Source organism: Neovison vison, chromosome 5 (genome assembly GCF_020171115.1).
Source record: "Neovison vison isolate M4711 chromosome 5, ASM_NN_V1, whole genome shotgun sequence".
Classification (NCBI taxonomy): domain Eukaryota; kingdom Metazoa; phylum Chordata; class Mammalia; order Carnivora; family Mustelidae; genus Neogale; species Neogale vison.
Window position 1 is genome coordinate 166,673,717 of NC_058095.1, and position 26,142 is coordinate 166,699,858.

General features: G+C 62.8%; 1 protein-coding gene across 1 annotated transcript in view; it reads left to right on the forward strand.

Moving 5' to 3' along the window:
* The first annotated feature begins 1,595 nt into the window (after nt 1-1,595).
* The window catches only part of TFDP1 (transcription factor Dp-1), a 41,725-nt gene continuing 17,178 nt past the window's right edge, over nt 1,596-26,142 (forward strand). The window contains exons 1-3 of the mRNA XM_044250169.1: nt 1,596-1,676; nt 2,260-2,334; nt 19,342-19,408. Of these exons, the coding sequence (XP_044106104.1) occupies nt 2,323-2,334; nt 19,342-19,408 (79 nt within the window). The 5' untranslated portion in view covers nt 1,596-1,676; nt 2,260-2,322. The remainder of the gene's footprint in view (nt 1,677-2,259; nt 2,335-19,341; nt 19,409-26,142) is intronic.

A 26,142-nucleotide genomic window follows, 5' to 3' on the forward strand; every position in this document is an offset into this window, starting at 1 on the left:
GGAGGGTTGGGGCTCTGTGCTGTGATCTGCTTCTTCTGGAGAGGCTTGGCGCCCTGCGTGCTTGGGTCCACGGGCTGGGAGTCGGGCTTTCCGCTGCTGCTTGTCGGCGAGGATGCGAACACGGTACGGAGTAAAGCGAAGCCGTGCAGGGAGCACGGAGCTAGGACAGGTGACTTCTGGAGGGTCTCTTGAACATGAAGGGTGCAGGTTGACTCCCCAGGGACCTGCTAAGGGGCCAAGCACTTCACCAGCAGAGAAACAAGACCATTCTGCAGGCAGGAATGTGCAGGATTTTGCTTCTCCCTCATGACCCTCACTGTCCACCTTTCCTTGAGGCTCATTCTGTGCTCATCTGCCCAAAGAAGGTGCACGTTTCTGCCGTCTCTACGAAACCAGTGTGGAGTCCGGTGCTCGCAGAAGCGGCCGGTTGGCAGAGAAGCAGGAGTGGACGTGAGCCGCGCAGGGGTGTAAGAGAACAGCCGCCCTCAGAGTGGAGAGGCCTTTGCTCTGCTCCTCTCGGCACAGAGCTTCGCAGCCCTGAACTCTGGACTCCAGCCCGCCCTCTGCTGGGATCTAGCCTGCGGGGTGGCTCCAGGGAAGAGGCGACTCTGGGCTCGGGGTCCGCCAGGCCCACCCCGTGCCGGGGAGCCAACGGGCTGCCTGATTTCCCTCCTGAGCGCCCACCGGCAGGCAGGAGTCAGGAGTAGGCTGGGTGTAGACAGGGAGCCCGCTGGCCCCGCAGGTGGACGGGGCCTGCTGCGCTGGGTGCACGCACACCCCATCTTCTCCGCTCACCTACTCTCGCGCATGGGCAAACACGCTCACTGCACAAACCCAGCCTGCCTTTCTCTTCCACAAGTACACTTGCACACGTGTGTACACACACCACCTCTTCACGTGCGCACACCTGCCTTTCTTCCTCCATGTGTGTACAGCCACACACGCACGCAGCTGGCCTCCATCCAAGTGTGCACACACCTCTGCCCTCTCCTCCAAGGACACGCACGCCTGCACACGCATACCTCCAACCCCCTTTCCGCGTAAACGCCTGTGCGCACAAGATCTACCCTCCTTCCGCCTGCATGAACACACACCCCCACACTCCTGTACGAGCACATGCACACACCTGGCCCCTCTCCCTTGCGTACACCCGCGCCCATGCACTTTCCCCCTGCCCCCACGGCTGCACACCTCTGGTCCCTCTCGGAGTGTGCACGCACACCGTCACGTACACACCGTCCTCCCTTGTCCAAGTGTGCGCGCACACCGGCACGTTGCACACCTGTGGCCCCTTTCCAGGGGTGCGCGCACCTCCGGCCCCTCTCCAAGTGCGCGCGCACCCCCGCCTCCCAGCGCCAGACTTTCCGCCTCCGTCCCGGCCCGGCGCGCACGCGCACACGCACCCGCACCCGCGCGCGCGCGCAGCCCATCCCCCTCCGGGCGCGCGGGCCGCACAGGCGGGAGGAGGAGGAGGGAGGCGAAGGCGCGAAAAGGCGCGCAGGCGCGCTGCGGGAGCCGGCCCGCCGCCCACGTCACGTCGCCGCGCCGCGCACGTCACGCCGCCCGACGCCCGCTCGCAGGGTGAGCCCCGCGCGCCGGCGCCTCGCAGGGCAGGGACCCCGGGGCCGAGCGCGCCGCCGGGACCCCGCCCGTGCCCGCGCGCCGGAGCCAGCCAGGTGCGGCGGGCCGGGGTCCCGCGGGGGGCGCGGACGCGCGGGCGCCCGCCCCGGTCCCGCCGCCGTCCCGCCGCGTGTGCGCGCCGGCTCCGCGGCTCCCGCGCTCCGGGCCCCCCAGTCCGCGCCGCCGTCGGGGGCGCCCCGGGTGGCCGGGCGCGGCGGGGTCGCGGGCGGGCCGGGGCCCGGGGCGCGCGGGGGGAGGTGGGGGCCCTGCGGGCGGGGCGCGGGCGGGGGCCGGGGGCCGGGGCGCCGGGGTCGGGCCGAGCGCCGGGTGCAGGGACCCGCGGGCGCGGCGCGGGGTGGGGGCGGCGCTGCCCTGACTGCCGGTTCCGGCGCGGGAGGCGCGCGCGCGGCCTTGGGGTGACAGGCCCGCGGGGCCGGAAGCCCACCTGTCACGGCGGCCGGGGGCGGCCTGGGGCGGCCGGCCCTTTGTGTGGGCCTGTGGGCTGTCCCCGCTGGCGGGGGGCGCGGGCGGGCGTCGGGGTCTGCGCGGGCGGGAGGGCCGGGGGGGGGGCCCCGGGGGGTGCCTGGGCCATCGGGGTTTTCATTCTTACTCATTTCTTGTTTCCGTCCTTCTTACCAGAAAAATCCGTTTTCTTCTGCGGAGGGCGAGCCCGGACAGCGTCGACGTCGCGGGTCTGGTAACATGGCCAAAGATGTAAGTGCGGGGTCCGCGCGCCGGCCGTTGTGGCCCCGCGCCCGGGTGCGCCCGCGTGGACGGCGGGGGCCGGGGGCCGGGGCTCGCTGCGGGCACCGCTCCCCGCGTGTTCGCGGTCGGCCGGGCGCGCAGGGACACGCGCACCTGCTGGCGCGGAGGCGAAGGGGGCAGGTCGGCGCTACGCACTCGCTGTGGCCACGTTTTCCTTTCCCGTTTTTTGTTTCTGGTTTAGAAAAACGAGATTTGGTGACGAATGAAATGTGCAAAGTCCTGCTTTGGCTCTTTCCGTATTTGTCAGTTTTAAGTTCGTTCCCAGAGCGGTCTGTGCCTGCGCCCCGCGGTTCTGGCTGCGCCGCGGGTGCCTGGACATCGCCGCAGGGCGGCTTAGTACGCGTTGCCCAGAGCTGGACGCGCGTCCGCCTGGGCCCCGGCGCCCCTGCCCGTGCCGCCCTGCAGGGGCCGCGAGCCAGACCACCGCTCTGCAGAAGGCCGCGTTCAGGGCCTCGCCGGGCACCCAGGCCTGCAGCGGCCCTGCCGTCCAGCGTGGCGGGCAAGTGCACGCGCTGGCACCCCGCCTGCTGGGGTGTCAGTTCAGGTCAGAGTCGGTGTCCCATGGGAGCTGGCGGCGTGAGCGCGGGCCGCATCTGCGGGTGGCCGGCCCCGCCCGGGTGTGTGCCCCCGGGGACGCCCGGCAAGGGGTGTGTGCTCAGTGAAGGAGGAGTCTGGGTGCGCGCGCTCCGGGAGCCGCGCTTGCGGACTTGGTTAACTGTGATCGGGAGGCCCTCTTGGAGCCCGGGGGACCTCCGCCGTCTCCTGCAGCCGGCACGTCCACAGGGGCAGCCTTTGGCGGCCCTCTGGCTGCTGTCCCTGGAACTGATGAGGGGTGACACACTGGAGGGGACAGTGGGGTAGCTGAGGCGGAGAAACCGCTCCAGCAGACAGCAGAGGGAAGGGCCTCCCCGTGCCCAGAGCTGGCACATGGGGCGTGGCTGGAACCCGGTCTCACCGGGCCTGGTGGACGGGCTGGAATGGGGGGTGTGGTCCAAGGAAGGGCCGTAGGCTTTCTGTCTAGCTGGCTAGTTTTGTCAAGCCACGGGGGTGATGTCTGAATTTGGGAGGTGACTCTGGCGCCCGCTGTTGGAGGGGAAGCAGCTGTAGGTAATTGGGGTGGCGGCGCACCCGCACCCGTCTGAGCTAAGTGCAAGACCAAGCCCGCCAGTCTGGGTGGCAGCTGAGTCTTGGGTTGAAGGGGGTGGGCTGGGACCCCAGCTTTACAGAGCTCTGGGGGCCCTGTGGAAGTCTAGAGAGGCCTGGAGTTAGGTTCTGGGGGTCACAGTGAAGGAGGACAAATTTAGGGCACAGGGACAGGTCAGCCAGGCAGATTTTGGTGAGGAGAATCCGGGGAGATGGCGTAGTAGCTCCCTCCCTGCCGCGGAGGCTCAGGGACACCAGCGGTTTTGGGGTGCTGATGGCTTGAGCCTGTTGGCTGAGGGTGATGGGGTGGTGGGTGTGGGCGGGCTTAAAGGGCAGGAGCCGCCCGTGAGGGAGAGAAGCAGCCAGCTGGAGAGGGCCTAGGGAGGGTCAGCAGGCCGGGGGCAGCGATGGCCGTCCTGACCTGAGTGGGGAGCTGTGGGCCATGCCGTGGCCTTGGGCAGGCATCTAGGCGCACAGACCGCTGCTGTAGGCTAACCCCGAGCTGCGTCCCGGTGGAGGGGCCTGGTGTCGTCTGGGAAGGCGGGAAGAGCTGCACTTTTCACTCCTGTTGTGGTGGGTCTCTGTTTAGGATCGACCCGAGCCGGGCCCGCGGCTCCTCTGTGCCTCGTGTTTGCCTCATTTGTCAGCATGTGGGACGAGGGGGAAATGCCCAGTCAAGGCCGGCCGGCTCGTTTTGTTCATGCGTCCATCCTGTCCGTCCTCTGCGGTTTGATGAGGGCCCGTGCCCGGCGGAGAGAGCGAGATGTGCCGTTTGGCTGCTCTCATGAAGCTTGCAGGGGCCAGGGGGCCCGGAGCAGTGTGGGTGGGGGGTGCTGGGGACACAGAGGAGGCCCCAGGTGGGGGTGTTGGGGCAGGAGGGGAGCCAGGGGCATGAGGGGCCTACAGGGGCTGGAGGGGGCAGGGGTAATGGGGAGGCTGGGGTGTGGAAGGGCTCGGGGTTGGGGTGGGGGGGAATGGGGTTTGCCCCAGGGGCAGGAGGGCAAGGGGGGTACCTGGAGGCATGGGGAGGCGGGGCAGGGGAGGCCGAGGGAGGAGGCCCCCAAGGAAGCTGCGCTCTTTCCCCTGGAATGGGGGGACAGGAGGAGCGTGCACGTGGGCGTGTGGGGCCTGCAGGAGCCCTGCCCGGGGCCCAGCTGCTCTGACGCGGTCTGCACCTTGTGCTTTCTGTTGCTAACACACAAATAAATATTTCTGTGTGTTTAAAAGGGGTATCTAGACAAAACACTGTCTTTCCTTTGCTTAAAAAAAGCCTTGCATTTTCTAGCAACGCGTGAAAACAAGGCGGGTTCCGTGGCAATTAGTCGTGAGTGTTGCGTCCTGCAAGCGCGTCTCCACCTGGAGGTGTGCGTGACAGGAGCGCGTGGGCTCCCGTCAGGGGTCCTGGGGGCAGGACCCCGCCTGCCCCCCTGCTTCCCTGGCTTGACTCTGGCCTGACACACAGAGGGCCATGCGGCCTGGGGCAGTGCGTCGGCGTGGAGGCCCGCTGCCGCCGTCTCCAGGAAGCTGGCCGGCCCCAGGGCTGAGTGGGCTGTAGGCCTTTGACCTTTGGTTGCAGGGATTGTGTTGGTATAAGCGGGCAACGAAAAATGCAGACGGTAAAAATCCAAAGTCTGTATTTGTAGCTGGTGTGGAGAGGAGGGAGCTGGCACAGAACCGTGTGGGAACGTGAGACCCCAGCGCAGTCACTCCCAGAGGTGGCCGTGAGCAGCGGTTTGGGGCTCACTTCCCGAATGCAACAGGAGAGGGATCCGGGCCGGAGTTCCTTGGCTGTAGAGATGGCCACGCAGGGATGGCGTTCCCTCCTGCGGTCCATGGAGGCCGACACCTGGGGCTCCGTGCAGCCAGCAGGCCACTGCCTCGGGGCTTCCCACCAGCGCCACGTGGGACCCCCTGGCTCAGCCCTCCACCGATGAGCGCTGTGGGCAGTGTTTCTGCAGTCCCACGGAGAGAGTCTTGGCTGTGCAAGGCACACGGCGGCGACCTTTCAGTTGCCACTCTCGGACTGTGTGGGTCTCTGCTCCCACAGCCGTGGACCTGTCCCTCCGCCAGGGGGTCTCATCACCCCGAGAGGTGAAAAATGTAGATTATGTAGTGATTGATGAAGCTAGGTATCGGAATTTCGTTTTGTGCCAGCCAAGGCTCCCCTGGACTCAGATCACCATTGGGAAGGCTCGCCGGGCTGAGATGACAGTCCCATTTTCAGCACTGACAAGGGCTCCAGACGCGAACGTGGCCTTCAGAGAAAATACAGGAATTGCAGTTGCTTAGACATGCTCGTGTGTTGTAAGTTGCCCTTGGGAGACGTAGGAAGGGGAAGGCCGCTGACCCGATCGTGTGCCTGGATGCGCCGTGTGTGTGCCCGTGTGCTGTGTGGGGCCGCGGATTTTCTCAAGGTCACCTGCAGAGCCCAGACTCCTTGTGAGCCGCTAGAACATCCGTGTTCTTGTCCTCGGTACTGCGAAGATTGGTAAAGAAGAGGGAGGTAGCCGTTGTCTGTAAGATTACGGAGGTGCTGCTGCAGGGGGGTGTTGGGCGGCGGCAGCGGCGCTTCCTGGGGTCGGCCCTGCCCCTGCAGGTTCCGGCGTGCGAGCCCGAGGGCTCCTGCCTGCGGGGAGCCCGGTCGGGCCGAGGGCAGTGCGGTGGCAGCTGCTGGAAGAGGGTGTCTGGGTCCCTCTGCAGATGTGTGACCTCCGTTTCAAAAGCTGGTCTGTGACTCCACTTTGTTTCCTGTGAGTTTACGGAAAGTTCTCTGAACGGCGTCGAGAGCTGGAGGCTGAGGAAGAAGGCGTCCGATCTAAGCTTTGGAGGGACGGCGGCATGAGGCCTGCTTTGATGCCACGCGGAGACTAACGAGCTTACCTAAAAACACACGTGCCGAGTATTGTTTTTCAGACCCAGACCTCGAGGCTGAAACGGGCTGAAGCAGCAACGGGCGGTTTCCTTGGGTCCCGCTGGCGTGAGCTGTGGGATCCGCCGGCGACGTGCGCAGCCGAGGCGTCAGTCGGACGTGGAGAGGCCGTCCGTGTGCGCGCAGGGTACCAAGTGCGGGGGCTGTGGTGGCGGGCTCGCTCTTGCCCGGGCTTCCCGTGGTTCAGCATTCGGGGTGCGCTGGGGAAACTGGGATGGGGCCCCAGGCAGGACGCGCCGCTCGACTGAGAGGTCAGCGTGGAACTTTCGCCGTCGCGCAGTGGTGGACGAGTGAGTTCCTGCGTAGAAGGGCCCTCACAGAGTCTGTGCCCTCGGTGTGTCTCCGACGGCTGGGGAGGGGCCGCCGCGTTTGTGCCCGGCCTGGCTGGCGGTGCGACTTCTGGGGACACCTTCGTCACAGACCACAGAGCCACCTTTCTGAAAAGCTCTTCTCTGTAAGCGTTTAAAACGCCCCACCCGTCTTCAGTGGAGCAGTCGGGAAGCTCTCCTTCGGGATCCGGCCTGGCTTCTCCTGCACTCAGCTTCGAGGCGTCTGCGAGGAAGCACGGGCGCGAGAGCTGGTCGTCTGCGCGGGGGGGTGTTGGCGCAGCTGAGTTAGCGGTGGGACCCCCCAGGCACCTTCTGGCTCAGTGTCGTGTGACACGCCGGGGAGCTGCATGCGCTGCCCGCCCGGACGCCGTGCCAAGGTGCCCGAGGCCCCCCTTCCCGTGCTTCTGGCCGGCTCTCAACCCTGCACTGACCTGTGACGACATCCGGCACGAAATCCCGGACACATGCACTTGCACGCGACACGGCGGACACGTGTGCACACACCGTCTCTGCGACGCTGTCCGGTGACTTCAGAACGACCGTGTGGGTCGTGCTTGCTTCGACAGGCTGTGGCAGGGAGCGCATCGGCACGCGTTTGGCTTGAAACTCAGTTTAAAAGCCCAGCAAACTTGCTCCTTTTGGTAGATAAGATTTTAAATTATTTTGTTTTAGTTTGCATTTCTCGACCGAGAAGTTGCGTATTTTCTCCTGCGTTTCTCTGCGTGTTCTGTGCTCATTTGCCCCGTGTCTGTGTCCTGTCGAGTCGCGTCCCCTCGTTAGGAATGAGGCTGTGAACCCTTCGTTCAGGGTTGCACGGTGGAACGTGACCACCAGGTCCGCCTTCGCCATGCTGGCAGGCGTGCGGCGCTACGACGGGTTCGTTGTGGGTCTCTGGGAAGTGGACCTTGGATTCGTACCCTGAATTTTAAGGGTCCGTACAGGTGGTTCAGGTGGTTTAAACGTCTGTGCTGTGTTTGGTGGGTTTACGTAGCGTGTCTTCCCTCAGAGCGACGTTTGGGACCCTCTGAGGCCCGCATGCGGCACGGCGGCCGGTGTTCCGGTAACTTCTGAGCGTGAGGCTGCCCATCGGGCCCGCGCAGCCCGGCGCGGCATCTTCCTGTGCGGAAGGATTCACGGCGTGGATTCCGCCTCGAACGGGTCTTCTGTTCCTCTTATTTTATTTGCTTTTCCAAAAAATGTCTTATCCCTCCTGTATGGACAGAAGTAACCCTAGTTCAGAGGCAGGGAGGTGAGGAGGGAGCTGTTGATGCGGGAGTCCAACCTGTCCGTCTGTCCCGGGGCCGAGCGGGGGTCCGGTGTGAAGTCCCGCACGGCTGCGGTGCTGCACCTCGTGGTTTGCCCAGACCGTGCGGGAGGCGCTTGTCCGGGGCCGTCAGCTCTCCTGCACCTCTGAACCCTTCTCTCTCTCTCTCTCTCTCTCTCTCTCTTTCTTTTCAAAGATTTTGTTTATCCGGCAGACAGAGATCACAAGTCGGCAGAGAGGCCGCAGAGAGAGAGGAGGAAGCAGGCTCCCCACTGAGCAGAGAGCCCGATGCGGGGCTCGATCCCAGGACCCTGAGATCATGACCCGAGCGGAAGGCAGAGGCTTTAACCCGCTGAGCCGCCCAGGCGCCCCCCCCCTTTCTTTTTGAAAATTGAGTGATGAGATACAACAGAAAAGACGAATGTTTGCCTTAATGTTGCGTAAATAAGGAGGCTCGCAGGAGGCTGGCTGTGGGTTACGAGGTGTCCCGTCCTTGTTTTAGGGTGCCCTGGTGTGCCCTCCCCCAGCACAAGCACCAGCTGAGGCAGGAGGGAAGTCACAAAATTAAACAATCTCATGGGGTTTTGCAACTGCAGGGAGCTTTGAAACCGGGCTTGTAGACGCAGGTGCTGGAGCCCTTCCCAGCCGGAAGTGGGGGCTCCCTCCTCTTCCTTCCCTGACAGATGGGACAGTTGCCCCATACGGAGCTGCATGGCCGCGTGTCGCTTGGGGGCGGGAGGGGTGAGGAGGTGGTTAGGGTGCCGGTCAGTGTGTCTGAGGCCTGAGGCGCTGACCTCGCGCGTCCCGGGTGGTTGCAGCGACGTCCTGGCTAGAAGCTGGGCTCGTGCTGTGCCGTGCGCACTCCTTCCCGTGGGGGGGAAAGGCCCCGCCTGGGCCCGGGAAGCCCCTGGAGGTGGTAAAGGACTGCTCCTCGCTCACGCTCTGGCCTCGAAGACTTGCATTTTGTTGAAAGGGACGTTGGGGGTCTTTCTGCCAGGGAGAAGGTGCCCTGCAGTGACTTTCCCAGGAGAGAGGTCGGAGTCGCGCGTTCTTAAGTTTGCTGGTAACGTGCAGAAAAGTCTCCTCCTCTGGTCTTACTCCCAGGGAAGCCTGTGGGCCTGGACCCCACTGCCCTGTTCTCCAAGCCACGGGCCATGGGCGTGTCCTGGAAATGAAGCGTGTGTCCGGCCGGAGGCAGGTTCCGAGCGGACCCTCCCTGCGGCTCTGAGTCCAGCTGTCCCTCTTGCCCAGTCCTCTCTAGGCTTGGTGACTTGTCGTAGAGTGAAGGTGACAAGCGTCCTGTCCCTTCCTCTCGGGGCAGCGAAGGTGCAAGGGCCAGGCCCAGCACGTGTCGTGCCCCGCCTGGCAGCACTTGGATGGGCTCTGAGAGCAAGACCTGCGTGTGGCTTTGAGGGGCTCGGGAGCTCACGCAGGCCCGGGCCTCGTCGACATGCTTCGGGGCTGTGAGCCGGTGGCCTCTCCAGAGCTCTGGGGGAGGACCCCAGTCCCAATGAGCGGCTCGGGCTTGTTAGGGCCAGAGCTTGGGAACCGGGTTGGGTTGCAGGGGGCGCCAGGCTCTTGGAGAAGGGCTGTAGGGGATGCTGCTTTGCTGTCGGGATCCTAGGGGGCCCAGGTTCCCCAGACGCGCCGTAGCCCTGTTCCTTCCCTCACCCGCGTCTCTCTGCCCTGACTACAGTTCGGCCGAACTGTGTGGGAGGTGAGCAGCGGGAGCCCTTCCTGGTGGATGGAGCCTCGGACCCCTGGGGCGCCCCCTTTAGGGGTTGAGGCTGGGGCACGGCTGTCAGGAGGGTAGCTGTGGGGCAGTTGGGGAGCGTGGACTTTGGTTAAGCAGAAAAGCGCTCAGTGTGGCCGTCTGGTGGGTTCAGCCTTTGTCGTTATAAAGAAGGCGGACTCCTGCTCTTCTGGGAATGCCTTACCGGTCACATCCCAGCTGCTGCTGCGTGTCCCCCTCAGGAGTCGCCGTCGTCCCCGGGAACAGTCACCCTCCCCCTCTCCCCAGGTGTGCTGCCTCCGAGCTGACCGGCTGTGGGAACACCAGAAAGCCCGGTGTAGGCAAATATTCTCACGCTGTTGTGGACCATGCTGTATTCTCTTCCAGGCAGGTTTGCATTTCTGCGTGCTCTAGAATGAATTGGACATTTAAAAAAAAAAAAGATTTTATGTATTTATTTGACAGACAGAGATCACAAGTAGGCAGAGAGGCAGGCAGAGAGAGAGGAGGAAGCAGGGTCCCTGCTGAGCAGAGAGCCCGATGCGGGACTCGATCCCAGGACCCTGAGATCATGACCTGAGCCGAAGGTGGCGGCTTAACCCACTGAGCCCCTCAGGTGCCCCATGAATGGGACATTTTTTTGGCAAAAAAAGCAGAGGGTGACGTGCAGAGTGCAGGCAGGTGGGGGACAGACGGTGCTGTGGTTCTGGCTGCGTCTGCCGGGGCAGGGCGGTGGCTCTGGGGAGCGAGAGGCGCACCCAAGGAGGCGCACAGACCTCGGGTTCTGGCGGCAGTTGAGGCCGTGCTGCCTGTGCTTTCCGCCGCGGGCTGGGGGTAGCGGTGTCCTGAGTCCGGAGTGGGGTGGGGTCGGCCCGGCTTTGTGGGTGGAGCGGGGCAGAGGTGAGGTGGACCGGGTCTCCGGCGGCGCGCCCGGGGCCCGGGGCTGCGGCGTCTCTGCGTCGGGAGCCCCGCGCGTCGTGCACTGCCGTGAAGGAGGACGCTGGAGCGTGGCCGCGGCGGGGGCTGCTTTTGCTGGCCGGGCGGGCGCCGACGGCAGGAGCAGCCGTGCCTTGTGTGTCGGCGGCGGTGGCGTGGGCCCTGGCGGAGAACCCAGGTCTCACCCGAATTTCAGAAACGCTGGCGGCAGTGCGCGCCTCACGCTGCGCCATGCCACGCCCGCTGCTCCCCTTACCCCGGCTTGCTGGGGTTTGCGGATTTACTCCTGTTCCCGGGCTGCGCCTTACGCACGGGCTGGAGACGCTCTCCCGAGGACGCTGGTTTCTCACGGCGGCTCTCTGGAGTGTGCTCTGGGCACAGGCCTGGGTGTCTTCTCCAGGCCAGCCCTCCGGCTCTCCAGCCGGCACTGCCCTGCCTGTGGCTCAGGGCCAGCTCTCCGTGACCTTCGTCTCGCTCTCTCCGGTCTGCAGGGGTGGGCCTCTGCCCCGTTGACTCTTGCCGCCATCTTGGTTTCTTTTCCATGGTCGCCCCTCCAGTCCCGACCCCCGACCCGCGACCTCTAGCCTGCATCCTGACCCGTCCCGCGTCGTCACTAATTTCGTCATCCTTGGGACCCCGTATCCTTTGTTTGTCCAGACTTATGCTTTACCCGGTTACAAAACAGCGTTTCAGTAAGAATTCGGAAGAGGTCACAAAGCTGACTGCTGACACAGTCCAGGGTGACTCTCCTGTTGATGTGCAGGACGCGGTCTGGGGCTCATGCCCCGCTGTGTGTGTTTGAACATGCGCGTCCCCCGCAGCTTTCCGTGAACGGACTCCCACGTTCTGGTTCCCTGCTGTTGGACGCTGCGACTTCTGGGTTCACGGGTGTCTGTGGACGTCGATAACTGAAGATCCAGTCCCGGGGGACATTTGAGACGCGTGCAGGTGCGGAGAGATCATGGTGTGGACCCTGCACCTGCCTGCGTCCCAGGTAGCGCTGCTCACGGCGGCTGGTCCGCACTTCTCCGCCCGCAGGGGATTGTGAAGCCGGTGGCAGACGCCGCGTGCTTCCACGCAGCGTTCTCGTGCCCGTCTCCCGGGACGACAGACGGTTTGTTAGTATTGTCGGGCAGCGGGTGTCCTGTCGGGACGTGTCCTCACGCATTTGGTCCTGCTGAGGGGCCTCTGGGCTGTTTGCGGAGCTTCCTTGGGGCTGTGCCTGACTCCGCGGGCTGGGGGTGGAGGCAGGGGCAGTGGCTCGTGGTGTGTGTTTGGCTCCATGTGAGCCCACTGCTGGGCACGGCGTTCCCACTCGTCTCCACTGGACGCTTTGTCCGCTCGGGGCCTGTTCTTTGTGTCATGGGCCTTCGCTTTGCAGCGACTTTTTTGCATAATGTGCCACGATTGCTTTGGGAAGTCCCTGTGGTGCCCTTTCTGTGCAAGGACGGAGCCTGCTCGGGCGGGTAAGGCAGGGAAGCGCCGGTGCAGAGTTGAGGCCGTGGGCCCCGGCGTGTCCGTATGCTCCGCCGTTTTTGGTGCGGCTCGCGCTGCTGCCGGGGTTGTTGTTACTAAGGTGTCGTTACCCCTCGGCCACCCCTGGGCTGGCTCTCCCTCTGGGACCCGGGGTGGCCAGATGGTCCCTGTGGGCAGGACCGCGTCTGAGCTCCCTCACCTGGTCCAGGGCGGGATCCGTTCACTTCTGGGCTGCTGGTTGGACCCTCAGTTCCTGGCTTGTGTGCCCTTTCTGGGGTGGCTGATGTCCCTGGGGGCAGGGAGCAGCCGGGAGGGGCGTGGGGAGCCGATGGAGCAAAGTACACACGCACACGCACACGTGCACACACACACGGGGTGAGAGACTTGCCAGCAGGACTCGGCTCCTGCAACTGAATCTGGCCTTTGCAGGTCTCGTCATTAGGTGTGGCCCCACTCAAGAGGGGGGATTAGGCAGGGCCACGAAGCTCGGAGCCTGGAGGCTCCGTCCCACACTGGATGCAAGACGGATGCCCCTGGGCTGTCTGCGGGACCTGGCCTGTCCTCGAGGCTGGTCGTGCCAGAAGCCCTGGTCCCGTTTGCTCTGCAGCCGAGGGTGGGTCTGTGTGGGACCCTGGGGAGAGTGGGGCGGCCCCGCGGAGGGTCCTTCGCCGTACCTCAGCTCTGCCCCTGCGCGGGTCCGTCCTAGGGCTGGTGGTGTTGAGGGTCGTCTTGCATTCTGCAGTGTGATTTGTGGTGTGGACGTTTCCGCTCAGTGACGCGCCGTGCATCCCTCGGGGAGGTTGGGGGGCCTCTGCGGGGGCGCAGCGTGCTTCTGTCGTGGGATCGCTCCGGGGTGCTCGGTGTCTCTGGCTGTGTGAGAGGCCTCCCCTGCCGTCTCTCACACCCGCTCACTGCTGGTACGAGCAGTGCCGTGGGCACGTTTTCTCGTTCTCTGTCATCCCCTTGGCCACCGGCCACCAGCAGCTCCTGTGCGCTCCCTGCTCCCTGGAGCTGGGGTGCCGGCCGCCGCCGAGCACGGCACGTGCCGGTCCAGGGGGGCCTCTGGAAGGAGGAGAGTTGGGCCAGGTCTGCAGAGGAGGGGGGACCCTGTCTCGGCCCTCGTGGGTTCTTACTGGGCGTCTGGACAGCGGCACTTGACGCTCTGTGTTGAGTGTTTGTAAGGAGGAGGCTGTGCACGTTTTTCTCTCTGTGCTTTCCCAGGTCTCCGGTGCCCGTGACGCCGTTTGAGACCTCGACTCTTCGTCCTCTCGTTGGCCCCGTCTTGGTGTTTTTGTGCTTCGGTCTTGGAATTACTTCTGCATTTCAGTTGGCAAACCGCCCGGCCCGCTGCCTCTCCTGGGGAGTGAACTTCTGTTGGAGGAGTCTTGCCGTGTGCCCCAGACCCGCCGTGGCTGCCTGGGTGCCGCTCAGTACTTCCCAGCCCGCCCCCGCCCCGGCCGGCATCCGCCCCCCAGGGCTTCTGTTCCAGTGGGCACGGGCAGCAGCACGTAACCGGTGCGGGGCTCAAGCGTGCAGGGAGGCGGTGGGAAGCGTGGGGCCGTCCCTGCCGAGGGGCCTGCCCTTGATCCCGCGGGCGCCAGAGGAAGTCTGTGCTGGCGAGGTTGCTCCAGAGAGACGGTGGAGGGGAGCGGGGCATCCAGGGTGGGCGGCCTGTGGATGAAGCTGGAGCTCGGTTCTGCTGAGCCAGCTAAAGCTCTCCAGTGCCGTTTCCCCCGCGCAGCCTGGTGCTTCGGTGCCGGAGCGGGGTCCTCGGGCCACCGCGAGAGCAGAGCGGCCCGTCGTGTCCCCGTGTGGTCCAGACACGACGGGACAGGCCATGTCTGTGGGGTTGCTGAGGCGCGCTGAGCCCAACGAGTGCTTCTGTCTCTGGTTTACATGTGAAACCAGATTTAGTGTTTTAGTGTTTGTTACTGGAGGGTAAGAAAAGTTTGCACCTTAAGTTAAAGCTCTTGGGGAAAAATACGGCCCGTGCACTTATCTTAAAATTGGCCGCAGTTTCAGGAATAGCTTTTAAAAAACCGACCACGTCCTGCATTTCTGTGTTTGTCGGGTGCGTTCAGGTCTTGCCTCTGGGCAGAGGATGGGAGGGCAGTGGGCGGTGTGGCCGCGGCCCCTTCCCGGGCCCTAGTCCATGGCTGCGTAACTGAGGCTCCGCCGTATTGGCTGACTAACCCTGTGACAACGGGTTCGTGTGGGAGCGTCACAGGGAGGTCCTGGGGGGCCGAGGGCGTGGCAGGGGCTCGGGGCTCTGGTGGGGGGAGCTGCGCACGGCCCCCTCTGGCTGGGTCCCGCGGGTCCTGCGGCAGGAGCGCGGCGTGTTGCTCCTCCCGCAGACACAGGAGGCAGGCCCGAGACCCCAGAGCGGTGAAGAAGGAACTCCGTGCGCGGCACCTTTTCCGCGCCCCACTGCACACTCCGCACAGACGGCAGGTTCCTGACTTTGTCAGGTGTGATTGGCGTCCTCGGGAAGGGGGTTCCGCCACGTGCCCCCCTCGTAGTCCCCGTCGTCGCTGGTGGGCCGCTCTTCAGGCTGTTCTGACGACCCCTCACAGGGACCACCTTGCGGTGGCCTTCCGTGTGGAGCCCCGGTGGCCTGTGCCGTGGTGAGGAGGTGGGCTTGCTCTCGTCCTGCACGTGGGGACTAGCCCGGGTCCCCCCCCACCCCTGCAGGAGAGCCTGGGGTGGGTGTCTGGGGAGGGAGCAGCATGCGGCACGAGGCAGCCGGCTGCCCCGCGGGGGACGGCTGTGGGGGGTCAGCCCCTAAGCAGGGGGTCTCATAGCTCAGGCACAGACAGATCCACAGCGGGGAGCTCTTCCCGGGAAAGGCGATGGGGATTTCCTGCTGTCCTTGGTCGGGTCTTGCCACCCCTTACCACGGTGAGCCCCCTGAGGTCTCTCCGATGTTCAGTGTCCTGTGAAGGGGGTGGTGTTTTAGAAAAGCACCGTCAGGGGAGGGCTGGGACCGGGACCGGGGGGGGGGGCGGAGAGTGGGGGCTCTGGGTGATGCCGGCTGAGTCCGTCTGTGTGGTTCAGACAGACCCGCTTCTCTCCGGGACTTCACGGTGGCTACACGCTGCTGCCGAGCGACGCCCCCTGCCCGCATGTCCACGGTGTTGGCTGCCGTCCGGGGGGGGGACTGGCCCTGGGGGCCGTGCACCTGCGGACGAGGTAGACACGCAGCAGGCAGGTGTGTCCCCGAGTTGCTCGTCAAGCCCAGGTGTGACTTCCGTCGTCTTCAGGAGCCGGGTGGGGCCGGTCGCTGGCTTGTGCTGTCAGTGTGTCAGCATTCGGGCCGGGTGTGCCGGTGCCGGCCCCTGTTCAGGCCATCCGGACGTGGAGGCTGTCCGGCTCTGGTGTCACCGGCTGCCAGGCCGTTGCTGGCTGGGCCGTCGGTGCGAGCCAGCCCTGCCAGGCGCCATGGGGCCCTCTCGCTCCTCCTGGACGGTCTTTGTCTGAGGTCGGGAGGCCTGGAGGTGTCGTTTCGGTCACGACGGTTCATCTCTGGCAATTGGCAGTTAGTCACGTGTCACCAGGACACGTGGGCCAAATCTGCGTTTGCTTCAAAAGTGCGTTCAGTGACTTCCCAGTTGGTGAAAAGTAGTACTTTCTCTTATGATCTAGAGAAAAATCATTGACTGCTGTGCTCTGTTGTCGTGAAACAAAGGCCTCAGAGCTCAGGTTAAAATCACAGCGTTGCTTCTCCCGCACGGTGTCTGTGGCCCGGTTGGGGTGGCCGGGCCACGGGGAGATGCCGCCCAGATCGATGGCAGCCAGAAGGCATGCGCCCGGATCGCTGGCCTCCCCAGTAGCCGCCCCCCGCCTCGTCACCTCTGCTCACCTCCCCACCAGCCTCCCTCTCTGCTCCCACTCCAGCCCCCGGCGGGGAAAGGGCTGCTGTGTGGCACGGAGCCCTCCAGGTCCTAGAACCTGGCCTCCTGCCCCAGCTGGAGCACCTGGGGCCCGGGGGCTCCTGCGTCTAACTGTGACAAGGTGGCCGTCCTGCCGGCGGCCCTGTAGGCTTTCTGCACGGTGTCCTCCACCCCCCGAGCGAGAGCACTGGCAGTGGTCTGTCTGTTTCCCGAGTTCGCCAGCGAGAAGCCGTCCTGTACCTCCTGATTCTGACATGTCGTGGCACGAGCGTTTCTGTGCCTGGGAGACGTGCTGTCGGGTCAACTGGTCACTGTCCCAAGTGCGGGCAGTGCAGGCGTCCGCAGGAACCAGTGGCCAGCTGCTGGTCTCTTCCTGGGTCTTATTGACTGTGCTGTAGGTCTTGGCTTGGGCACAAGGCAGGTGCGTTTGACTGAACCGGCAGCTCTCTGGGAAGTGGATCCCGTGGAGGCGGCATAGTTCTGGAAACGGCCCTGGGTCCCTGGGTCCATAGCGCCCAGGCGGGGTCGCACCTGGCAGCTGCCAGTGTCTGGCCCACGGGCTGCTGGCCCGGCAGGGAATGGCAGCCCCGCCAGACGGAGCCTGCCCGGCCCTGTGTCTGGATGCACTGTGGGACAGGCCCGCTCTGGGCAGGGCCACCGTGCATCCCGGGGCTCTCGCTGGGTCCTGTGTGCTGCATGCGTGGTGGGGGGCTCTGCGAATGTGGCTCCCCTCTTGCAGGAGTGCTGGCGGGTGCAGGAGACAGAATGGGTCTTACCGGGCACGAGTGAGCCGCGTTCACGCTGGGGTTTTCCTGGCGTCGGCGAGCAGACTCGATGCTCGCTGGTTGGACCTGTCTCTCGTCCAGGGCTTGGGGGGCTCCCTTCATCCTGTTGGCTCTGCCAGCATCTTCCTTTCTGTCCTGGTCCCTGTGTTCTCCAGTGACCCCTCAGCTCTGACACTGAGACGGGCAGGAGGGACTGGCCTCTTCATCCGTTCCCAGACTTCTCCAGAAAGGGCCGTGCCGGTCTGTTCCTGGCCCGGGCTGCCCATTGGATGCCTTCTGTAGGCAGTCCCCCTCCAGGGAGGACGGGCTGCGTTGACGGGTAGTGTGAGTGGACTGGGTGTCCCCTGGGGGAGCTGGGGCTCCCCAAATTGGTTCCTGATTTGGGTTGTGAGGCGTTGGTTGCCAGGGTGCTGCCGCTGCTGTGCCAACCGTGATCGCCATCTCTGGGGAGGGGGATGGCCGCGCGCTTGGCCTTCCTACAAGCGGCCAGGGCTGCCGTGCCCATGACTGCCGCGCCGAAGCAGGACGTCTGGTGGCAGCAGGTCGGGGCACACGCCGGGTCCTGCCGGTCCCACCGAGGCAGAGCCACGTGGGCAGTGATGGGCCCTGTTCTCCTCGGGCCTTTGTGGTTCTTGTCTCCGTTTGCTCTGGTGTGGAAGGGTAGTGGACAAGGAGGTCAGGGCCACTGTCTGTGGGATGGAGCGCCCTTGGGGCCGTGGGCGGAAGGAGCTGGCAGTGCCAGGAATCTGCAAGGAGCCTGGGGCCGTCTGACAGGCGCTGTTGTCAGTGCGGGGGACTGAGGCCCTCCCCTGCCTCGGCTAGCTCCTTGCTCTGTGGCCTTTGGTGTCCTGTGGCTCTGGGGTCCTTGGAGCCTGTTTGCTGGGACCAGCCGGGTGCTGCTCCTCCAGCAAGAAGAAGGGTCCTCTTCACCTGCCTCCCGGCCGGTGACCACCCAGTCCAGACGGGCCTCGATGTGGGTCCTCCTCGCAGGCCTGCACTGGGCTCCCTCCGTTTCTGTGGGAAGCTGGGGTTCGGGAGAGTCCGGGAAACGTGGCCTGTGTGGTGTTGCCAGGTTCTGAGACCGTGCAGTGGGCCCCTCCCTGTGCGGGCCCGTCTCCGGTGAATTCAGCGGGTAGGACGTATGCTCTGGTTTCTGGTGTGGATTGTGCATTTTGGGTGCGTTTGGTTTGTTCACTGTGTGCCCAGTGGAGATGGTCAGCCTGTGCCCGGGCTGCCACAGGCCCAAGGTGGGTGGTCCCCTGTGCCAGGCCCAGGTGAGCTTGTCGCTGCCGCAGGTGCGCTTGGGAGTTGGCCCTCTGGAGGGCCTGGCCTGGGCTGTCCCCCTGGGGACTGCATTTGCTCAGGGTGGGGGGCCGTGGGGCTTCCCGGAGAAGCAGGATGGCACTGGGAGCTGTGCTCACATCCCCGCACAGGCTGGCCTGTGCCCACACAGACACGTGATGTGCTCTGGGTGTGTCTGAGGTGACGGTGGACACGGGCCTCAGGTCCCGGACATCTGGGCGTTCTTGGGGGGTTCTCCTGCCGGACCAGGAGCGGTCCGAGGCCTGGGCAGGAGGGAGCTTATCTGCCAGGTTCGGCTGACCTTTGTTGTGGTTCGTGTGTGTGTGTTTTTGCACACGTGTGTGCACATGTGGGTGTAGTACCTGCGTCTGTGTGGACGTGTGTGTGCACGTGGGTACGGGGGCATGAATGAGAGTGTGTCTGCAGGAGGCTTGGTTTCCCAGGACCCCCCAGGCCCTGTGCGGGCTCAGGGTGGCGTGCAGATGCCCTCGGCTGGTGCCTGGTGAAGGGGGCGAGCCCTGGACCCGGGCCGCCAACAGGGGAGCATGCCCACGACTGCCTCCTTCCGTGGGAAGCCGAGGTGGATGAAAGCAGGAGGCGGCGGTCGTTCCTCGACTGGACACGACCTCTGGTGGCGTCCTGGAGGCCTGCGGGCCTTCTCTGTGCCTGTGCGCACTGAGTTGTGACGTCCCCCCGGTGCCCCCGTGCCTCGTGCCGTGCGGGTGTCCTGCTCACGAGCTGGGGGCCCCGCATGCCAGGCGCGTCCCACGGGGCTGCCGCGCCCGGGGCGCCGGGGGGCCCTCTTCCCAGGTCCCATTACGAGGCTGCTCTCAGGATGGGCAGATGAATTTTCACGTCCACCCGCGCTATGCCCTCGCCGGGCTCAGGCGGGCCATTGAACGCGCACGCGGACTTCCTCTGCGGAAGCGGTTCCCGTCACGCGTGCAGGCTGAGCTCTGAAGGCGGACGTCGCCGAACGCCTTTTCTCTGCTGAGGGTCCGGCCGGAGAGCTCGGCGGCAGGAGGCCCTGTGCTCCCTGCATGGTGTCCTGTCCTCGTTTGCGTAAGGGTGACCGTTGTGTCTCTTTAATCTGTAACTTGCAGCCCCCTCCGGCGGGCGGGCTTGTCCCTCTCTCGGACGCTCTATTTACTGTCCTTGTTGCTTTCGCAGGCCGGTCTAATTGAAGCCAACGGGGAACTCAAGGTCTTCATAGACCAGAACCTTAGTCCTGGAAAAGGTAAGGCGTCTCTTTCTGAATACCTTCTGTTGATGAGAGTGTTCCGTTTGCTGGATCTGCGGGTTTCTCTGGTGTGAGTCCCGGTCAGCGGTGGGGGCCCTGCTGCAGGCGGGCTCTGGCCCGGGGCCCCGGCAGAAGGGGCGGCGCCTGTTTGGAGCTCAGCCGGACGCGCCACCTGCGGGCACACGGCGGCGGTGGAGCTCGTCTTGGTCTGTGAGTCACGCGCGGCGTGTGGACATGCGAGAATGTGAAGAAGTACGGGGAGCCCAGGGCCTGTGCTCCCTCCACCTTGGGGCCGCCGCGAGCCCTCCAGGTGTCTGCTCTGCGCACGGCGCCGGCCAGGACAGCCTTGAATCCAGGGCTTGTGGTGCACACGTTGTGTGCAGGTCAGCGTCCTCGCCGTCAGGAGGCCCCGTGTGTATGTTCATGGGCGGGCGTGGAGGTGGATTAGTCGCCGCCGCTGCTCCCCCCAGGGCCCCACGGCTCCCCCCGTAGAGGGACCGTGAGGAACGTCTGCCAGTGCGTTTGAGCTGCTGCTGGTTTCCTTGGGGAGCCTAGCCCACGGGCCGGAGGACACGATGGGCGACTGTTGATGCCTCTGCTCTGTCCGCGTCTGCTAGATGGAGGCCCGAACACGGGGTCTCTTGGCTCGTGAAGTGGCCCAGCGCCTTCTCTTCCATCTGTTGCTGGCAAGTGGGGTAGGAGCCCAGCTGTCTCCTGCCCTGCGGGGCCCTTCCATGTGCGGCTCAGCAGGCCGGCATGGTTTGGGGTGGCGGGCTCACGCCCTGTCCCTTCTGTGACTTTGGGTGTCACCTTCAGATGCCCACAGAGGCCCTCGGGCCTTGCAGGGCCCCCGGCCTGTGCCTTGTCGGGCTCAGCTGCTCTCGTCCCGCTGGCCACGCTCCCCCAAGATGGGCTGTGGGCCCGCCCATGCGCTCCTGGTTTCTGTGTTTTTGGAAGGCCGTGGGCAGCGTCCTGCTTTTCTGTGGATCCCGTGCCCTTCTGCTTCCCGTACAAGGACGGAGAGCCTGCTGAGAGGTGTAGACGGTTCATCTCGGTGGCTTTCACTGTTCCCGGAGGCTTGGGTGAGACGCTGAAGTGTAACCAGGGACCCTTAGGGTTTCAGGACTTGTGGGCGTGACGTGTTTTGATAAATTGATGAAGCAGAGTGATTGTGAGAAAAGTCTGCAAACCTTGCTCCCCTGGGAACGACGGGCATCTTCCGTTCTGGTGTTTGTCTTTACTGTTTGGGGACCGGGGGTCTCACCTGCTGCTCGCCTCCGTTTCCTTCTTAGCCGCGAACAGTTTGCGTCCTGCCGAGTCTGAGGGTGGGGTGGGGGCTTGGGTTGGGGGGTCCAGAGGGCAGCTTCCTGGGTTCCCTAGACCACTCTGGTGTTAGCTGCCTGCATGGTTTAGATATTTCGTGTCCTTCTTAGGTGCAGCCTGGCGGCTCTGCGGCCTCCGTACCTTGTCCGGGCTCCGTGCTCCGCTCGCGGCTGGACGAGGAGAGCTGCCCCTCGAGGCTCTCCAGGCCGCTGCCTCTGCTTCTGCGCCTCTGCTGCAGCCTGTGTGGGCTCCCAGGTGCCTGTGCTCCTTGCCTTCTTCCGGGGCGCTGCCCCTGCCCCCGGGGGGGTGAGCCCGGACCACAGGGCCGCGCCCCAGCTTCGGCCCCGCCTGTGAGCCGCCCGAGGACCTGTGCGCGTCCCAAGGAGTTGCTGTGGCCCGGCCGTCTGTCTGTCGGATGGGACGCCCGCCTGTGCTGGCGGCGGCCGGAGCGGGCCGGGCTGTCGGGCCGCACCAGCTCCGCCCCATGCCGCCTGCCGGGCAGGAGCGTTCCCACCTGCCGTCCCCTTTGCTTCTGGCTCAGGGGTTTGAAGGACGACTTTAGGCCGCGAGCTGCCGGCTTGGCTCCTCGCTGCGGGTTGCGTGGCGGCGTCTGATTCAGTCGCTGCCGGCCGTTGCTGACGGGCTCGGCAAAGCTCGCCAGGGTCGTGCTGAGTGATGCCACACCCTGTGGCACAGACGGGTCTCGGAGCCCAGGGGCGTGGCCAGCAGCGTGTGCCGAGAGCCTTCCCCTGGAGTGACCGCGAGGGGCCGTAGCTGGCTCTCACTTTGGGGGGTTCAGCAGCGGGGTGGCGGGCGGCCCAAGGGGGGCTGCGGCGGGGCCCGGTGCAGGCTGGGCGTTGAGGGGCGGGGCCCGGTCTCACTTTTGGCCTGGACCTTGTGCCCCGCGCCCTATGCACCTACAGCGCTAGCTTGCCTCCGCTTCCAGGTCTGCCTACCGAGAACCTGGAAACGGGTGGGCACCTGAGCTGTGCGGGGCCCGGGCACTCGCAGGGACCCTGCTGCCCTCAGCTGGTGGTATGAGCCGCTCCTGAGATGAGGTCTCCTGCTTGCCTGCTCCTGCACGAGCTCTGGCCGTGATGCCCCGTCCCACGGTGGTCCCGTGCGCTCCCAGGGCTTGCTGCTTTTGCCCTGTTCGTTGGGTCCTGGCTGCGGCTCTGCCCGCCCTCCTGGCCTTCGGTGCCACCCGTGCCTTTGCTTTGCCTGCCTCTTCTTGCTGCGGGTCTGGCCCGTTTCCAGATCCCCAGTCTACAGACTTCTCCAGAGGCAGAGCCTGTGGGAGGCTGTGGCGAGTGCGAGGGAGGCTCATTTCGTGGAACCGGCCCTCACGACAAGGGGGCTGGCAGATCTGAAATGGGGGGGCTGGCTGGCAGCCTGGACGTAGCAGCAGCGCTCCTTCCTCCCTGAGGAAACCTGGTTCTGCTCTGAAAGCCTTGGACCGGTTAGGCAGTTCTGGAGGGTAGTCTCCTTTGCTGGAGGTCGGATTCCTGGTCCAGAGCACCTCCAGCGGGCCTGGGATCGGATAGCAGGGGACAGGCACCTTGCAGGGAGGCGTATCGAGTCAGGGGCCCCAGCTCTCTGTACCCACCAGCCCTGAAGACCAGAGCCCTCCAGGCAGAGACGGGAAGTTTTTACGTGAGCGGGCTCACTTGTGACGTGCTGGGTCTCCTCTGGGGCTTTGCCGCTGGCTGTGATCCTGTGTGAACCTTGCAGGTGCGTTTGTTCCTGGGGTAGGTCTGCTGCCCCCGAGCAGGGGCCACGTGGCGTGTGGGCATGGCCACACCGTTTTGCATCTGTGCCACACACGGGTGTGCCCGGCCGTGCACCCCAGCAGTGCCTCCCCTTGCTGTGTTTTGGGTTCTGGTGGCCCTGGTGAGTCCGAGCCCCTTTGCCCCTAGGCCTGCCCCGCTGGTGGGGGTCTGTCCAGGTGCTTCGCTGGCCCAGTTCCTCTCCGGCCTTCCTACTGGGTTCTCCTCTGCCAGCCACCCAGCTGCACCTTGGGGCTCTGGCTGCCATCCACAGCCACACGTGCACCCTCCCCCTTGCGATGTGCCTGCTGCCCGCCCATCCCCTGTGCGCGGCTGGCCTGGGGCTGCGGCTCGCGTGCCGCTCTCTCTCGCCACTTCTTGCTTGTGCTCTCCCGAAAGGATTCTCTTTATGACACAAATGACACATGCTTCCTGAGGAAGCCCCGCGTGTTCCTCAGCGTACAGGCAAAGTGTGCACTCCCCATTCTGTAAACACTTTCCTGACCCGCAGTGTTGGGGCTCATCCAGTCCCTGCCGTCGTGTGACTTAACACGTGGCTGTCGCTGGCCATTCCTGGAGTTTCTAGTGCCGCCTTTTGTCACTGGGCAACTTTCTGGTGGCGAGCTGTGGCACCTGTCGACTGTTGACAGAGACCCGTCTTCTCCCTGAGGGGCTCCGTGCCTGTGTGGGCTCCAGCCGAGGGGCAGGCCCATCTCTGCGGAGCGCTGCTCCCTGTGTCCGTGGCCGTGTCGGCCTAGGGAGAGGGCGTCTTTTCTTCTGTTTCAGGCTTGCCTGACTTAGAAGGGCGCGGAGGCAGGAGAGATGAAGTTTTGGGGATGCCATGTGGCCGGGGACCTGGCATTGCTGTGTGATTCTTGAGTCATGGTGACTGCGGGCCCCCGGACGTGCATGCGCCTGTGCACACAGTGGGTCAGTCCAGGCCGGTGTTCCTGCGGCGGTGGGGAGAGGGGCCCACCGCAGCAAGAAATGGCAGCACTTGCTCAGCCCTGGAGGACGCCCCCCCAGGGAGTGTGGAGCAGAGGCTTCAGCTTGTTCTCCCCTCCTACCCCTTGAACCCAGAGGACAACTGGAGCGTGGAGGGCCGTCCCAGCCTCTGAGCCCTGCTGCTGGGTGTGCAGTGATGACTGGCCATGGTGCCCACAGAGTGTGTGCCGTGCAGGCGAATGGTGAGGGCGGCGTCTGTCCATCTCGGTCCCAACGGGCATCCTGAGATGTGGTGCGCCTCAGCTTGGACGGGGTGGGGATTGCCTTCCAGGGTGCTCAGCTGGTGAGCGGCGGGCATGCGAGGCGCAAGCCTGGGAGCGCGAGAGCGGGGAGGGGGGCCCTTGCTGCCGCTCCAGGGCCTGCAGGGCCCGGCAGCTCCTGCTGTCGTCTGGGGCCAAGCCGTGCACACCCTGGGCATGATCCAGAGGCCCTTTTGGCTCTGTGAGCACACAGAGTATCTGTAGCATGGTGATCAGAATCATGACTCTTAAGATGTTGGGTTCTCACCTGGCAGGCCAGAAGGATCTGACGTGATATATTCCAAGTACTGAACAAGAAAAATACGCAGCCCCAAATACTATATCCAGCTAGACTGTCAGTGAAAATAGAAGGAGAGATAAAAAGCTTCCAGGACAAACAAAAATTAAAAGAATTTGCAAACACCAAATCAGCCCTATAGGAAATATCAAAAGAGGTCCTCTAAGCAAAGAGAGAGTCTAAAATTAACAGACCAGAAGGGAACAGAGACAATATACATTAACAGTCGCCTGACAGGCAATGCAATGGCATTAAGTTCATATCTCTCAATAGTTACCCTGAATGTTATGGGCTAAATGCCCCAATCAAAAGACACAGGGTTTACAATGGATAAAAAACAAAACAAAACAAGACCCATTGATAAGCTGTCTGCAAGAAACTCATTTTAGACCCAAAGACACCTCCAGATTTAAAGTGAGGGGGTGGGAAACAATTTGCCATACTAATGGACATCAAAAGAAAGCTGGGGTTGCAATCCGTATTTCAGATAATTTAGATTTAAGCCAAAGGCTACAATAAGAGATGAGGAAGGACACTATATCATACTTAAAGGGTCTGTCCAACAAGAAGTTCTAACAATTTCGAATATCTATGCCCCTAACATGGGAATAGTCAATTATATAAACCAATTAATAACAAAACCAAAGAAACACATGGACAATAATAGTAGGGGACTTTAACACCCCTCTCACTGAAATGGACAGATCATCCAAGCAAAAGACCAACAAGGAATAAAGGCTTTAAATGATACACTGGACCCCATGGACATCACAGATCTATTCAGAACATTCCATCCCAAAGGAATAGAATACACATTCTTCTCTAGTGCACATGGAACATTCTCCAGAATAGATCACATCCTGGGTCACAAATCAGGTCTCAACTGGTACCAAAAGATTGGGATCATTCCCCGTGTATTTTCAGACCACAATGCTCTGAAGCTAGAACTCAATCACAAAAGGAAAGTTGGAAAGAACCCAAATACATGGAGACTAAGGAGCATCCTTCTAATGAATGGGTCAACCAGGAAATGAAAAAAGAATTGAAAAAATTCATGGAAACAAATGAAAACGAAAACACAACTGTTCGAAATCTGTGGGACACAGCAAAGGCAGTCTTGCGAGGAAAGTATATGGCAATACAAGACTTTCTCAAGAAACAAGAAAGGTCTCAAATATACAACCTAACTCTCCACCTAAAGGAGCTGGAGAAAGAACAGCAAGAAAGCCTAAACCTGTCAGGAGAAGAGAAATAATAAAGATCAGAGCAGAAATCAGTGCAATAGAAACCAAAAGCACAGTAGAACACATCAACAAAACTGGGAGCTGGTTCTCTGAAAGAATAAGACTGATAAATCCCTGGCCAGACTTACCAAAACGAAAAGAGAAAGGACCCAAATTAATAAAATCATGAATGAAAGAGAAGAGATCACAACCAACACCGAAGAAATGCAAACATTTATAAGAACGTGTTATGAGCAACTGTATGCCAGCAAATTTGACAATCTGGAAGAAATGGATGCATCCTAGAGACCTATAAACTACCACAACCAAACCAGGAAGAAATAAAAAATGTAAATAGACCCATAACCAGTAAGGAGATTGAAGCGTCGCCAATAATCTCCCAACAAAGAAGAGCCCAGGGTCAGACGGCTTCCCAGGGGAATTCTACCAAACATTTAAAGAAGAATTAACAACTATTCTCCTGAAACTGTTCCAAAAAATAGAAATGGAAGGAAAACTTCCAAACTCACTTGATGAGGCCAGCATTATCTTGATCCCCAAACCAGACAAAGACCCCACCAAAAAGGAGAATTACAGACCAATATCCTTGATGAACACAGATGTGAAAATTCTCACCAAAATACTAGCCAGTAGGACCCAACAGTACATTAAAGGGATTATTCACCATGACCAAGTGGGATTTATTCCTGGGCTCCAAGGTTGGTTCAACATCTGCAAATCAATCAGTGTGATACAATACATTAATAAAAGGAAGAACAAGAACCACATGACACTATCATTGGATGCTGAAAAAGCATTTGACAAAGTACAGCATTCCTTCCTGATCAAAACTCTTCATTGTGTAGGGATAGAGGGT